The sequence below is a fragment of the Leptosomus discolor genome, chromosome 2 (genome assembly GCF_034619465.1).
Source record: "Leptosomus discolor isolate bLepDis1 chromosome 2, bLepDis1.hap2, whole genome shotgun sequence".
NCBI lineage: Eukaryota > Metazoa > Chordata > Aves > Leptosomiformes > Leptosomidae > Leptosomus > Leptosomus discolor.
Genome location: NC_141392.1, coordinates 41,696,281 through 41,713,032, shown reverse-complemented (window position 1 = coordinate 41,713,032; position 16,752 = coordinate 41,696,281). Strand labels below are relative to the sequence as shown.

The 16,752-nt window shown below is 38.1% G+C and overlaps 1 protein-coding gene across 1 annotated transcript in view; it reads left to right on the top strand.

Moving 5' to 3' along the window:
• Nucleotides 1-840: 840 nt before the first annotated feature.
• FMN2 (formin 2) overlaps nucleotides 841-16,752 on the top strand; it is a 160,531-nt gene continuing 144,619 nt past the window's right edge. The window contains exon 1 of the mRNA XM_086460400.1: nucleotides 841-2,410. Coding sequence (XP_086316526.1) covers nucleotides 841-2,410 — 1,570 coding nt within the window. The remainder of the gene's footprint in view (nucleotides 2,411-16,752) is intronic.

Sequence of the window (16,752 nt, the reverse complement as noted above, 5' to 3'; positions counted from 1 at the left end):
TTTTAATATTGATGAGTTGATTCTTCTGGGAATAATAGTGTATCTACCTTCTCAGAATACAAATTGTGGGAGGTGATTTTGTAGTGTAATTACCATAATACATTGAATTTTAAATGCAACTCTTTAAAACTGTGGAAAGAACTTTTTGTTTATCATCTTTCTTCTGTCTCCTGTCAGAGTGACTCTCCTTTTAAAATTGTATGTTATGTTTTGGTGGCCTTTGAAAAATAAACATGTATATCACCAGAGGTACTGTCATCTGTCAAAGTAACATATGCTTAAGCACCTTATAAACTATTAAAAAATCATAATATTTCTCTTTCCAAGGTAATTAGTTTAATCATGTAAACAATTGCAGAGTAAGGACTTTGCTTTAACTTCTTCTTTTTTTTTTTTCCTTTTTTGCTTTAGAAACTTGAAGTCCTGAAATTATAGATGATTTGGTGACGAGCTGAGCTTGCAATGCAGGCAATAAAAACCGTGGAAAAAGAAGTGACTTTTATAAAGGAAACACTTTTCACAGAATCCTTCCTAAAGAAACAAGAGTGCAGCAGAAGCCCGGAGAGCAGGCAACTCTGTGAACAGCAGCCATTGGAAGGAGCTGTCTGCAGCTCTCAGTGCTGTACTGAGCATGTCCCAGCGGAGCCCAGTGCAAGCAGCACATTATGCAAAAAGGCAGATCTAGCAGATGGGAGAGAGGCACAGCAAGCATTTGCTTCACTTGCACCACCACCGCTTGAAAACAAACCTGGATCACTAGAGAGGATCTCGCCGGCAGGCCAAAGGAATGAAATCCAGGAGCATGGCTTGATTGCTGAATGTGTTGCACTGCGAAAAATCATGGGGAATCAGGATGGGAAGCTAAAGAAAAACGCAGGTGATGTGCACGAAGGAGGAGAGGATGCCTCTGGGCCCAAGGATACAGATGGCACAAAGAAGGTATCGGGAAGCAGAAGGGGACTGGGGAAACATGCAAAAGGAAGTGAATCCGGTAAGAAGAAGGGTAAGTCAGATTCGAGGGCGTCGGTGTTTTCAAATCTGAGGATAAGAAAAAATCTGTCCAAGGCTAAAGACGGGAATAGCAGTTCACGGGAGGATGTTTTGGAAAGCCAGGCCTTGCAGGCTGGAGAGCTGGACAGTACTCATTCAATTCTTACCAAAACTCCAGATATAAGCATCTCTGCAGATGAAGGGGGTCTCTCGGACACAGATGTTGAACATTTTGAAATCAGAAATGAAACTGTCCCAGCTGCTGCCGAGACACAGGATGGACAAAGGACCAGCTCTGGCTCTGATACAGATATATACAGTTTCCATTCAGCCACAGAACAAGAGGATTTGCTTTCTGATATCCAGCAAGCTATTAGACTGCAGCAGCAGCAGCAGCAGGGGGCAATTAACATTGGAACTGAGGACCTTGTCACCAAAACAATGGGCCGGCACATGGCTAATTCGCAGGCAGCCCCCTTAGATTTTGAACGATTTCTTTCAGTAACTACCACTGACAAAGAGAGGAGCCCAGACACTGAGGGGCCTTTCCCAGCGATATCTGAAATTGCAGAAAATGTTCCCATCTCCTGTGCAACTGAACGTGAACTGAAAGAAGCAGTAAATGGCACAGGCTCTCCTGGTAACGGCTTATTTGAAACACAAGAACGTAAGCTATTGATTGAGGAACAGGAGCAGCTCATTTCTGGAGTGAATGCTGTAGCTAGTGAACCAGAAGATAATTTTAATAGAACTGTGGTGGAAAACAGGTCTCAGACACACAGCTCTGCACAACCTTTTTCAACCTTGGTAGCAGATGCTGAGACTAAAACTGCTGAAGTGCAGGCTGTTGATTTGCAGGGGTCAGTAACAGAGGATGGTATTTCAGATGCAGGCCGTGATCATGCTGCTGAGACTCAGGAAGGGAAACACACTCTGTCATCCAGTCAAGAGGACCTGCATAATGGTTTACCCACGGAAACGAAAAATGGCATTTTGTCCTCCGAGGGGACAGCAGGCAGTCCGATGCTTGGTTCCCGATGCTTTAAGCCCTATCTAATTAATCCTTGTTACATCAAAACCACAACTAGGCAACTGAGTTCTCCCAACCATTCACCTTCACCCTCCCCATCCCAGAGTCCACTTCTTACAAGGAAGCAGGAGTCCTTCCACAAAAAAGAAAAAGTCTCAATCAAGAAGCAGAGGTCTGCTAGTTTGGCAGGTTTATTTAGTCGTTCTGCAGACTGGACAGAAGAGGTATCTAATCACAAATGCGAGATAACGCAGAAGGTGGGCTCTGCAGGGTACTTGGAGCACAAGGGGTTTAGAGAGAAATTTCAAACGGAAAGAGTGCCTTTGACTCATTCAAGAAAGTCCTCAGGGGTGCAGGCTTCTGCAGAGACATTCCCCAATGTCTTTTCAGGTGAGTGACGTGTATTACGTATTTTTTCCCCAGAGAGTCTTTGAAAATATATTTAAAATACTTGAATTCACTTCTTTGCATGTACTATTGACTTGTGCTGACAGTATTAAAATTGAAGGCCTGATCTTATAAATACAGTCACATTTCATTAACAAGCATAGCCTCTCTGTTCAGTGTCAGCCTGGCAGTACTGCCAGTAAAGGAAGTGCGTAACTCTTTGAAGTTTTTCTTTCTGCTTTTCTACTTTGTCTAGATCCTGTACAAAAAGACTGGATGCCTTAAATCATTCTTGAAAAATGCTAAGAGCTGCGCTGTTGTAGGCAGACCAGCTCTCTGCATAAATAGGTCTTTCAGATGGGAAGCTTTCTGTAGCTGTGGTCCTGTTTGGGGTTTTCCTGCACTAGGCACTGTTCTGATGTACTGTAAATATTTGAGAGGTGCACCTGGTGTTAGACTGAAGCAGTGATGAGGATTTGCTTAGTACAAAAAGGAGAAAATCCATGCAAGCACAGATGGACGGCACTACAGAAAGGAACCAGTTTCCTTTTCAGAAGGGGGAAAGGAAAAGAAAAAAAAATGTTAATGGCTTGAAAAGGCAGCATAAAATGTGGAAGAGAAGGGAAACTGTGTAGTACAATTGGGTAGCTGTGGCAGGCTACTGCTCAGGCTTTATAAGTTGACACGTTCAGGAAAGCATTCTTATACCTTGCCTGTTAGGCAGCTTGCATCCTCTCACAAAGGCATAGGAATATAGAATTTGCAAATGAAAGACTGTGAATAGATGCTTATATTTTCCTGCAGTTTAAGGTTTTTTTTCCCCTTTCGTTTCTACATAAAGCTAATGTATTAATAAATAGAGAAGGCCTCTGCCATGTAGGAGGTATGTATACAGAGGAAACTCAGCAACATATTCCATTTATTTTTTTCACTTAACAAAACTGTAGAACTAAGAATACAGAGAACATGCCCTACGAGCATCCATTACAAGATTAGAACAGCTGAATCTATAATCAGGTTGTTTTGAATGGAAGTCTGTTCTAGATGCACAAGTATAGTAACCACGTATGTACCTGAGCTATTGGCAAGAAAGGCAGTGAGAAATTTTTTGTGCTCTTATGAAAACTAAACAAAATGGTGTGGTTTATGAAGGGAATGTTGACACAATTTAGAAATCACAGGTAGGAAAACAGTTAAGCCATCAACAACTATTTTGCATAAAAAGACTATCTTGTTTTACACTAGAATTTAAAAATTACATAACTGCATTCATAGTTGTTTTCTTTGTGTACATTCTACTCTGCTTGACATCACAATAATACTGGTGAATGAACCTCTCTGGGAACAGAAATTAAAATTAGTGGCTTTTCTGCACAACAGCCAACTCCAGGAGTTTGAAATACTCAGTTAAATTATTAACACTATTTTCCAGATTCAAGTCACAAGAATACTTTAATTCTTCAGTAGTCTTGAACAGAAATCTCCAATTTCAGTCTTGAAAATTATAATTCAAGGTTTTAACACTAAAAAAAAAAAAAGCCAGCCCTATCTGGGGACTAGCCCCCTGTGAAGTGAGCTGAATTTTTTTCTTGTTTTAAATCCCTTCCACTGTTTTCTTAGATTTAATTTCAGACACCTCTATATAAAATTTTACAATTTGAAGTGATCACTACTTTCAGATTTATAGTATATAAAAAACATACTTTTTTTTTTTTTGCTGTTGACATTTGACAGCTTATAAACTACATAGAGAGCAAGGCTTCAAATTCATCATCAGAATTAGACTTTCTTTATGGTGGTGTTATGATGGAAATAAGTTTTATGTGGTAAACTTCAAGAACATGAAATTACTTTTTGGAGAACTGTTTTCCAGGAAACAGCCTTTTTCACATTTCCTTACAAGGTTTTGATTTACTTATTAATAATTTTTAGTTTATTGTGTTTCCCCACCAACACTTTAGACTGTTATTGTGAAGGGATCAATGCCCAATGCAACAGTAGTCCTGTCTCTTTTGGAAATTACTGTGACCCTTATTTGCATGTTCATACCAGCTGTCTTTACAGGCAGAGGACAATTATATCTTTCAGTTCATGCAGAAAAGCTTGAAATGCGTGAACTGGAAATGACATGATAACACTTTATCTCTTTTTGATCACTATTCTTATTTTTAAAATATATTTACAAGCCGAAAATTATCAGGAATATAAAAATAACTAGAGTACACAAAAAAGGGAAACTAAACTTAACATTAGTATCCCCACAGACTGGTTGTCATTGCTGTAAGAGCAGAAAAGCTTCTTTATTTAAACCAGTCTACACAGCAACAATTACAGAAATAATTTCCTTGTAATTTGAATACTGCTTTTGAAAAATATTCTGTTTTAATTGCATGCATGAGATGCATCAATTCAGGGATTACCATCAAGCTTTTAGAAAAAATATTCTTTATAGTGGTTCATTTCTATCTTAAAAAAAAAAAAAAATCAGCTTCTTGCCTAGAGCATTAAGTCCCATCTTGCTGTGCAGTGACTGCAGTGTCGTTCTACATTTCTAACTAGAATCAAGTAAAATATTCCACAACACTTCAGTCATCGATTCTAATGACAGCAGGCTCTGTGCAGATGACTGGCCTACTTTTGCACTATGCTGTGGTTTGGCTGTGCGCCATTTGGTTTTCACAATGATCCATATGAACTCTTCTAAGGCTGTTTTAATGTAAAATACAGATGGAAGCCACAACTGGAAGGGTAGAGACTTTGCATATTTTAATTTTAATTTATATAAGAAGTAAGTATTTCAAATTTGATGCATTGGCTAAGACTGGTGTGGACAAATTTATGGGCATTTTGTAATTCAGAGCTTGGATCTATTTCTTTTATGATGAGGACAGCTGTGTTTGAAATTGCAGTGACAGTAATTACAAGTTCTAGATTACTCGATGCACAGTAGAGCCATGGCTTTTATCTTGTGGTCCCAGGAGGACAAGAGCTGAACCTGAATGAATAGGGTTGGTTCTCTCACTTCAGTATGTGGCAATGAATGATTTGCACTAACATTAAGGGAGTATCTTGCTGGGAAAATGAAACTGATGTTTCCAAACATAACTGAAACAGAAGAGCGAAGAGATTGATTTGAAAAGGAGTTTATCCTCACATTAATTTGAGGTGCAGTGACTGCAGAGGAGCTAGTAAGGGTGTCTGTTACATAAACTGAATGTAAGAGTCCCAGATGGTAATTAAATTCGACCTAGACAAACCCATGCCCTTTCTAATCTCTGTTGGCTGGCTGTAACACACTTCTGCATGAATCTCTTTCAAACAAATCATTTATCTTTAAACTTCTCTTCAGAGATCTATATTTGTCCTGCTTTAGCTGTAGACAGGAGACAAACAAACTAAAAGTCCTGATTACCATAAAACAAATCCTGAAGTCAGTCTCATGCTTATGTGCTCACAGCCTCTTTCTGATTTCCAGAGTGCCCACCTGCTTCTCACAAAGGCCATTTTATCTCACTGTGTTAATGTCATCTGCATCCACTTTCCATTCCAGTGCAGTGTCTGCAAGCATATACAGAGGTCTTAGTGTAGATAAGTATGTGAAAACAGGATGAAAGTTTGTTTCTGAGACATAAAGTAGATCCTTTTAGATACTTTTTCAAGTTTTTTTTAAATTCTGATTCATGTGATGATGCACACAATGTGTATCTATTGGCATCTTGATGAGAATGTTTATCACGCAAGTGTCATTGAAGACTACTCGTGGTTTACTGTTTCACTGATGATGTTTGTTAGCAGTAATACAAATGTTTCTTTTATCAGCTGGTGCGCAGTGCAGCCCCTTCTAAGGGAGCTGCCCAACAGCAACCCTTCATGTGATATGGGATCATCTGCTACATTGTGTGTTGCTAGTAATTATCTGAAGGGAAAGATCCTTCTTTTTTGCCTAGTAAAGCCAAACCTGGGGTGGGGGCAGGGAGGAAGCTACAATAGTGCCCTCCAACTACTGTAAAATGTGTTTGAAAACAGGCTGCAATACGTTACTGAAAGACTGCTGACTGCTGGTAAGTTGTTTTAATGTTACTGTGCCAGCACTACAATATGGGAATTGGAGCAACACGAGTAATGTCATTGGAATGCAGTGCTGCCACAGGCTTGTTTTGATGGGGTCTCATGATTAATGCTTTGATCTTTATCTAGAACTTCATTGAGAGTAGCAGGTTTTGGTCACGAGGTTGAGTGGTTGCATCTCTTCGGCAGCAACCCCTTTCTGAGGTTTGAATCACAGCTTGGCTCGTAAAAAGATGTCGTCTTGGTTGCCTGCTGTTCTCTTTTGGGGTGCAAAGCAGGAAAGGAAAAGGGACAGTTTATAGCTGGAGGTCCATGCAGCTCTGCTTGAATCTGAGACACAGTACCCGTGTAATATCCATCACACATGGGATCTGCCTAGAACTGGTCATTAAAGGACACTGTGTACTTCAGTGATTTCATTTCTGTGAAAAGAGTAGTGGATTATTCCAGTGGGAATAAATATGTGGAATTTAAGTTGAATATACTTTTTTAATCTAATTGTGCTTTATTATTTTAAAAAAAATATTTATAAATTATTTAATAGCTGGAGGGGGTGGATTGTCCATTTGGGGTTTTTTTTTGTTTGTTTGTTTTTAAGAAAAAACAAACCTGTGCATACATGTCTTCTTTGCAGAAAAAAGAAATCTATTTCTTGAAGCAGGCTTTTTTCTCCATGCTGTAGTGTGTAAAGAAAAATAAACTTGGAAATGAAAAGCATCTCTAGGAATATTTTATACTGTCTCTATATAAGGGATCAAGTTATGTGAATCATGGTGGTAGAAATGCAAAAATACTAATTACCCAAGATATTTTGTTTGTGCTGTAGTTTAACCAACTCAGGATACGGCCAAGTGTATTCCTTATAAACCACTGCCAAAATTTGAACTTACATAACAAGTAGTGGTGATGAAGTGTTTATGTGTAGGTGTTGCTGTGGCTGTGGCTTTGATTATTTTTAGATATATTTAAAAGCATCATTCTGCAGTGGCTAGGTGGAATACAACAGTTTCTGGAAACTTTTATGCATACGATTTATCTTTTTTAGGTTTGAGGTGATATGATACAAGAGGAATAGAGCAAAAGCAGTGAGAAGCTGTGACAGGAAGGCAGTGGAAGGATGTGAGGACTTTGCATTGTGTCACCTCGTTCCTGCCTCTTCAAATGATAATACAAGACCAGTTGCATTTCATTAAGTGCTTTAGAAAAGGCAGCAAAGTGGATTCAGGAGCTGTGTCACACTTGCTTCCTCTAAGCAGCAGCAACTTCCTGCATTCCTATATTGAAGTTTGTGTAAAGGAAGTTGGGGACTAGGTGATCTGTGTTACCTTGGGTACAAAATGACTATTTCTCATTTCATTTCCATATTGCTGCTGTCCAGAATAGGTTTCCTTCACAATGATGGAAATAGCTAGGCTTTCTGACCATGAATAGGAAGCGGGTTATGTTTTCTGATGAGAAACCTTGCTTTATTCTCAGATAAATACAGAACGTGACTTTTCATGTGTAGATCCGTAGCTGATAGAACCATTAAGTCCATTAGCAGTTTTGCAACAGTAAGAAGCAGTGGTTGTGAGACTGTGCGTATGTGCGTGTAAACAACATCACACTTGTAAAAGTAAATCCTAATATACATAAAATTAAATTGAAATATATAAATACAGAAGTAAAAATGCTTGAGAATTTAATCTTTTTGTTGTCTTGACATATGCAGCTAAACAGTGGCAGTAAAGCCTAGTTAAATGAGATTTATTGAGACATTATTATTTGTCCATAAAAGTATGAATTGTTTGGTCTCAGGATCTATATGAAATTTATTGGAGTGCCAGAGTTCTGAACCTCATATGGATTTGATTCAGCAGGAAGCATAGATAACTTTACTGTGAAACTAATTAGAAGAGGCAGCTTTCATTCTAGGGTTTGTTTGATGTCAAGATCTGCTCAGATGTCCCTTGAAGACGCATAATAGGTAGGATGTACCAGGGGAAAAATAGTTCATATCCTTTCCTCTTCCTTGCACTGATAAAGGCAAAAATCCCTGTACAAAAGAAGTCAATGCTGCAGTAACGCTATAATTAACATCTGTTAACAATCATGGCAGAAAAGTTGGTTTTCATTAAAAAAATAAAAACAAAACAAAAAACCCAAAACATTGCCCTCATAATAGAGGGTGTGTATCTAAACGCTATTTTGTCATGCAAAGAGTCAAGACAATACAGTATGGTGAGAAAAAATTCAGGGAAATATTTGATTACATCAATGAAAGTACATGAAGGTCCAGTTACAGCAAGGGAGACATGCTTAGGTTTTATTCAGATGATGTCTAGAAGAATGTATCTGCATAAATATATAGGCATTGCATGTATATGTTTTTCTTTTTCATGGAATGTAGTTCTAATTTTGTGCTTTTCCTCTTTCTTCATTTCACCAGGTTTTTTTTATGGATACAAAGAAGAAAAGCTTTTATACATTGTGATAAATATTAAAAAGTCAGCAATTATTAAATTTGGAGGAGGTTGTCAGACCTTGGGTGTACAGGTCCTGGAGAGAAAAGAAAGCTGAGACATGCTGGGGCTCTAATGAGCAGATTGAAATAAATTTGTTATTTGTGTCCCACTTAGAAGCTTGCTTGTTCAGTTCAGTTTTGTTTTGTGACCTGTGGCTGCTTTAGAAAATACTTGGATTTACTTCTAAGGTAGAGATGGGCCAGCCTGCACTAAACGTGAAACGAAATGCAAAATCATTGGGAATGAAGTAGTTTTGTAAAACTGGGTGGTAAAGCACAGTGTATATCAATTTGGACTGACAAAAGACGCTGTTAGCTACCCAAAAAGACATCAGAGGATCTTCTTACTTTAAAGAGCTAGGCAGAAAGAATTGTGGCTTTCTATCAGTCTGTGAGGACCTGGCACAGAACACTGCCTTTGCAGTACAAATCACCACAGACACTAAAAGGGTAAAGATGGGCAGAATTAAATACTTGCTGAGAGAAATCTAAGCACCTGGAAAACACAATATGAAAGTTGCCAAAGATACATATGGTGCCTAAAAGATTCAGTAGACAGACACCTATAGATATTCTTTTATCATTAACCACTAAAATTAAGGAAGCTTTAGGATTATACCTCTGTAATCTGCAATAATACTGCATTAGAACCTGAAGAGAAATCAAAGTGAAAGGAGACATGCCATGTAATGTTGTGGGAGGGTGCATCTTGTTTATATTTTTAGAAAGGTATTTTAGACTGTGTAGCACTGCTGTATCAGTGGGGAATTGTTTGGTATTTAAAAACTTCAGCTTCCCAAAGATATTTGGTGACATATAAGATGTATATTACCTTTCACTATATATGTCACTTACATACAGGTAGGGACAAAAGCATAGTTTAATACTTTGTCTCAGTTTATCCTGTTATACATATGTCATACATCAGAAAATTCAGTGTGGGGGAAAGGTGTAAAATCCTAGTCACTGTGAAAGCAGAATTTCAAGTAGCTTAATGTTCAAGTTAGGGAGACGGAGTGCTTTAGAGGCTTGCTAATCTGCAAGAATTCTGAAAGCACTGCCACAGGCCATCACAAATATTTTAATATATTTTGAAGATCTGGTGATAGCAATGTTATAATACCTGCTTTTTAGAAAAAGTACTATATTGTTATTGCAAAAGATTGAGGCAATTTTAATTGTCTTAATTCTGAACTGCAGCAACAAGCAAGGCTTTGGAATGGACCTTGGAGGAGAAAATGATAAGATATAACTAGCTGTTGGGTATATGATAAAAGGTTAAATAAAAATAGAGCGAAATGCAGCAAAGTTCAATAAGACTACATTGATAGCTATTTATGTACAGCTGCTTTCTAGATGACACAAGAGTGGTAGGAAGGAATTCATCTGGGTTTCCATACAAAATGGCAACACTGCAAATGCCCAAAGAAGAGAATTACTAGTGGTTTAGATAAGGGACTCTGTCACGTTACTTCACTGCCACTAGGGAGGAACAGTTTTGTTTTGGCCTACTTCTACCTAGCGTTGTGACAGATAGGCTTGATCAGGCCGTGGAAGTTTATTGCATAATCAATGCAAGAGTAGAGCTGGGTCCTGAACTTTTGTCCTGACTGCAGCATTTGCAGGGCTTGATGTTTTCATTACCAAGTGAAATTTTTGGTAAACTTTTGTCTTTCTGTACTATAACACAAATTTCAGAATTAGGAACTGGGCTGACATCAGAAGTTCATTTGTCAGGACGAAGGTCTGCATTAAGTACATTTTGACTTGACTACTTCAGCTCTTTCCAGCATGATTTGTGCAAATATGGCATATGGTTAAGTAATCTTTTAACAGGCCACTGGGGAATATGCTGAAATTGGTGTGGTTGCCATATCTCATAGCCAGCACAAGTGGAGCAAGCTGTTTTAAAAGACAACCGTTGGTTCAATCAAGAGACACTATGAATAAAGACTGAGACAGGGTTTTTTTGAAAACTGTCTGTGGTAACATCCTTTCTGGGGTGGCATTTTACTTCATTAAATCTGAGACGTTTCCTTGTCATCTTTATTTTTGGAGAATCCCATTTTCAAATTTTGCCAGACCTCCACTTTTTCTGTCAGGGCGTTCCTGGAAGAACTCCAGGGGCATTTATGTGAGGTCCAGTTTTGACCTACATGCACTGTGGTTGCCACAGGGGCAGCAGCAGGATTCTCTTGCAGCAGCATCTTGTGCCCTTGCTTCCAAAAGGGAGCATGCATGTGTGTTCCCTGGCTTTTTTTTTGTGGTATCTCAAACACTTGAAGCTGTTAGCATTATGTGATTCTCTTTCTGTAACTGTGTAATGGGTTGCTTGTTCTAGCTGAATGAGTTGAAACCTCAATGATATGGTTATTCAAGCTATCTTGCACAATCCAGAATCTGTTTAAATGAGTAGTGAAAATTGTGGGGCTAAAATAAAGGGGGGGGGGGGGGGGGGGGGGGGCAATTACTTGCTTGAGTTTTATAGGAGTTGATATATTGTTGTTCTAATTTAGAGCTAGTCCAGAGTTTTTATGGAAAATTTTTAGTAGTCAAGAAAGTTACTAAGAGACAGGACAGTGTAAAAGGAGGGAGATTGAGATACCAAGAGATTCAGACAGCTTGGCAAAAGTAAGGTATGGCGTTTACTATGATAATCAGGTACAGGACTGACAGATGTGAAGTTTATAATTGATAGTTTTACTCTAGTCGTTTGAAGAGTCTATGAATATAATCAATCCATCAACTAATAAGTTCTCCACTAGAATTTAATAAATAATCTGTTTCTGACTTTGAAATTACATTGAACTGTGTGTAGGCAGGAATAGAAAACTAGGGGGACAGGGATGATAGTGTTGATATATGTCTTAATTCTCATTTAGATAGACTTTCTGCTTTTGATTTCTGAATTTAAAATGATATGCGGATTGAATTCATGCCATCCACATAAACAGAGCCAGGAAATCTGGAGACAGAACATCACAGAAGACAGGACAATCCTCTTGGGCATTTCCACACATCCGTAACTTTAGTAATGTTCTAAATACTAAAATATAAGATATAAATATATCTATAAAGACTAAATTAAGATATCATATGTAACAGGATAATACACAATAGAAACATAGAAATAACTATATAACCACTGGGCTTTTTTCCCTTAGAAACATATATTTGTGTACAAGCAGTGAATGCAGATATTAGCTATTACACTCATAATAAGAACAAAAGGAAATATCTTTATGACAGAATTATGGCACTTTGTACCATAATCCTAGACCTCGACAAGATTTGTTATTTTTAAGTTTTCTGTTGCCTGGAAATTAGACTTACAACACACTTTATTTTGTGTTTGTTCATAGTGGAAGGATGAGAATTTTTTTCTTTGTTACGAAACCATGTTGTGTGTGCACGCCTGTTGCTTGGTTGTTTGGCCACGTTTTATATAACCAGGCTGTGACAAAACTGTCACATGGTTTTAGGAGAGTATCTGTCAATGAAAATTCAATCTCTTTTAAAAAAAAAAACAACAACCAACCAAACAAAAAACAAAAGCCAACCAGACAAAACAACCTCACAGGATGAGAGATCTGGAACAATTTCCCAATCTAAATCATTAGAAGATTAGAAACTCTGCAGTGAAAAAGAACAATAAATGAAGTCTCTAATCCTGGAATATCAGGCGTAATCTCCCAGATCAGTCTTCAGCAAGCAAGAGACTAAATTAATTTGTTACTTTTTTAGGGCAAATTTATATTTAATACACATTTATGCAGGACTTGGGCTTGTTATTTCACAAGAAGAAAAAATGGCTAGAATACCGATTTCCGGTTCTGTTTCATTCCCCAGGTTCCCTGTGCAACTTTGAAAACTTCTTTCTCAGCAGTCACATGTTGCACATTCTATCCAGGTTGACTGGTAGTGGTTGGCTGAAAAACTTGAAATTTGAAAAGTTTAGGAAATGAAAGGAAAATAGTAAAGAAATTTAATACTTTTGATCCTTGAAGTATTAATTTTTTATGTGAAGTATTAGTCACTCAGTGCTTTGTATGTTTGAGACCTAGGAAAGTACATTAAACAGTAGAAAGGTGAAAATGAAGTGTGATTGATTTGCCCCTAGGAAATGATTCATCAAGCTTTTGATGTGTGGTTTAGGGGAATATGATGAATGAGCAAAACTTGTATTGCAAAGTATTTAAGAAATTACATGTATTTGCAACTACTAGCTCATCTACATTATTTCTGTCTCTTGGACATGCTTGTCCTCTTCCAGTATTCTGGGGAAGGTTTGATGCTGCATAGTTCCAGCGCTTAGCTGTGGCCTTGATGGTAGTATACGTAAAAAAGGAGACAGAAAACAATTGTGAGGAAGGAATGATTTAGACATATATGGGGTAGAAGACATCTGAAGTACAGTACTTCCTAACTTTTGAGTGCTGTAGAAATCAGCTTTTCTTTTCCCCTATTTTCTGTTCTTTTTTTTTTTTTTAAATTTATAGAACTATGTTCATAATTGGAATCCTTTGTAAATTAAGAGCCATAAGAAGACTACAATCGTCTTTTTATATTTCATAAAACTAATAGAAAACCTATTCTGAATGGAAATTCACCATTTTGTACATCTCTTCTTCCTTTTCCTTTTTTTTTCCTGTACTGTCTCCTAAAAATAGAGCAAGGCCTATGATACCTTTGGCTTCAAAGCTTGTGAAATCTCTTTGCTGTGTAAGCATTTCTGATCTCACTAAAGTGGAGGGGAAAAAAAAAAGTAAACTGGGGAAAAGAAGGCAAGCTGATTTCAGCTTTTGAAGATGTAAGCAGAACATGTGTGAGTCAAATCAACCCTTGATGTGACTCTGAATAGGCTGTTCAGAACTGGTGTTACACTGAAGCTGTTCACTCTACATTAGGAAAAATTAAAACGGAAAGTCTGTCTCCGGTCTGTATAGGTTAAGATGTGCTGATGCAGCTGCTGCGCTACTGGTGAAAGTGTGGTATGGTGCTCTGGTTAGAAGACAGAATTGTGGGAGACTGGCAAAAGGGGCAGCTTTTGGAGTGTAACTCATTTTGATTGTTAGTCTCAACTAGTCCTCACTGACAGCTGTGCTCCTGGGCTTTTGCAAATGCAGTGTAATGAGGATGGGAGACACATGTTTAAAGATAAATGTGAGGTTATATCAGCATGATCCCCAAGCAAACATTATTGCAAGCTCTGCTGTAGTGTAGTGTGTCAGTTTATGTATGTGTGTGGGTTTTTTCAGTACAACTGTGACTACTGTAGTTTTCTTTTGTTTATCACTTCCACTGGTGTATCTCCCTCCTCTCAATAGTTACGCAAATCCAAAGCCAACAACAACATGCTCAAAGAGTCCAGTGCAGAGCCACAAAGATGGTTAAGGGCATGGAACATCTCCTTTATGATGAAAGGCTGAGGGAGCTGGATCTCTTGAGTGTGGAGGAGACTGAGGGGTGACCTCATTAATGTTTATAAATACGTAAAGGACAATTGTCAGGAGGATGGAGCCAGGCCCTCCTTAGTGATGGCCAATGATAGGACAAAGGGTAACGGGTGCAAGCTGGAGCATAGGAGGTTCCACGTTAATCTAAGGAAAAACTTTTTCACTGTGAGGTTCGCTGAGCACTGGAACAGGCTGCCCAGAGAGGTGGTGGAGTCTCCTTCTCTGGTGACATTCTAAACCCACTTGAATGTGTTCCTGTGTGACCTACTCTAGGTGGTCCTGCTCTGGCAAGTGGGTTGGACTAGATGATCTTTCAAGGTCCCTTCCAACCCCTACCATTCTGTGATTCTGTGATGATATTGCTAATTCTTAAGGATTTTGTTGGTCACCTTGTAGCTCTTTGGAAGGTTGGTCTTCTAAGTGGATTGGACAGGAAAAGAGCTATAATGCGAATTCATTGAGTTGGGATTTGCCAGTATTTCTCTGTGGACAGTACTGAATGTGCATTTAACATTCAATAATTTCATAGGTGATCAAGTTTAAGGCAGACCTGCATTTTGGAAAAGTGTAGATCCTTATTTTTACTGTCTGTTTGAGAAAAAGATTGCCCTGGAATATAAGGTAATTGTAATAGACCAAAATTGTTTCCTTCTAAACAGTGATGGGGGTGGGTTCCTTTCTCCCTCCACCTTGCATTTAAGTAAATTTGCTTTTAGTAAATCTGGAGTTGAAAATTATCATTCAAGAATACAATTACTTGCATTTTTCAAAAAGGGAGACACTGCGAATGGAAACCGTACTGGAACTTGTCCGTTTTCATTCTGCAGTGAATACTTTACACATTCTACAGAGATGGTTTTGATGAAGAGTGTTACTCAAGTCTTGGTCATAGGGATTGGATGAAGACCTGTAATGTCATACAGGAAGTGACAAGATTATAGTTCTTCATATTCACGCAAAAGGGAGGAAGCAGCAGATGACATGGAGGTGGAGAACTTGGAATTTGGAAGCTGAGCCAGAAGATCTAGGTTGAGACATGTCAGCAAAAGTATTACAAAATATCCACAGAAGGCCAGAGTACCAGATACTTCCAAACTTAATTTCATGTTCCCATTCTTTTAGTTAATTGTGTAATCCTTTGTAAGAAAACAAAAAAGAAAAGTCTTCTTATCCCTTACTGGGATTTAAAATGCCACTCTACACTCCCAAAAAATAACTTATGAGTTTATAGTTATCTTATTTGCCAAACAGTTTTGGCAAAACTTCAGAATACTGATTTGATCTAAGGCTGAAACTTAGCTGCAGTTTTTCTCCAATTCAAAACTTACAACACCTTCCATCCCTCAACAATCTAATACTTAGGGGAGGCAAGAATAGGCTTCAGGTACTTCATGACCTGGGATTTCTGGGAAGGAAATTTATTTAAAATATAAAAAAAAATTATGAACTTAACCTTTTAGGGAAAATAAGAGATCTGAGAGATCTTTGTTCTTTACTGTTTCCATGGCATGTAAACGCAACCAAGAAAAAATTCTGTACATTTACGTTTAAATCTCTGTGACAAAAATCAACTGATCAGTTAATAATTAAGAGATCATTAATCATTTAATTATTTCAGGTTATTTGCAGCCATCTTAACCTGTTGAAATTATTACCTCACGTAAATTATGAATATGAGGTGATTAATGATGTCTGAGGAAAATGGCTGTTTTGCATTTTACTTATAAACCAAAGATGAAAAATTGTAGTTCAAAATCTTGCAGCTGAAGTTGACTGGAATTTAGCCTATGCATTAAATATGGCTGTGGTTTTGCTGCAATGAATAGATCAGGGATTAACATTGTACGGTCAATTTCATGCATATAGACACAAAGTCATTTTAATTTGAATTAATTCCAAGTATGTGTAGTGCAGATAGATAGGGTGTTGGCAAACCATTTCTGGTTCCAAACAGAAGTAGTTAGAAGCCTACAGAGTCCTGTGTTAAAGAAGTATTTTGCTATGCCTAAACAAAAATATAACCTTGATTTTGCCCTGAATCAAAATCATAAACATGATTCCTGCTGCTTTGCAAACATCTCTTGCTTTGACATCAGTGCAGGTGCAGATAGGTTCAGAGGACAGCGAGACAGGGGTGAATTCAGCACCAGCCTCCCTGGGCTGCAGAGGACTTTGGAGCTGTAATGCTTCCACTGTAGTGACAACTGGCTGTTACCTGAAAGTAGGAGAAAGGGGATGGGTGGTTCTGACACATGTAATGACCATTCAATTTGATGATAAGCCCTAGCCTGTTAGGTAAAAAATTTCAGTGGCTTAAC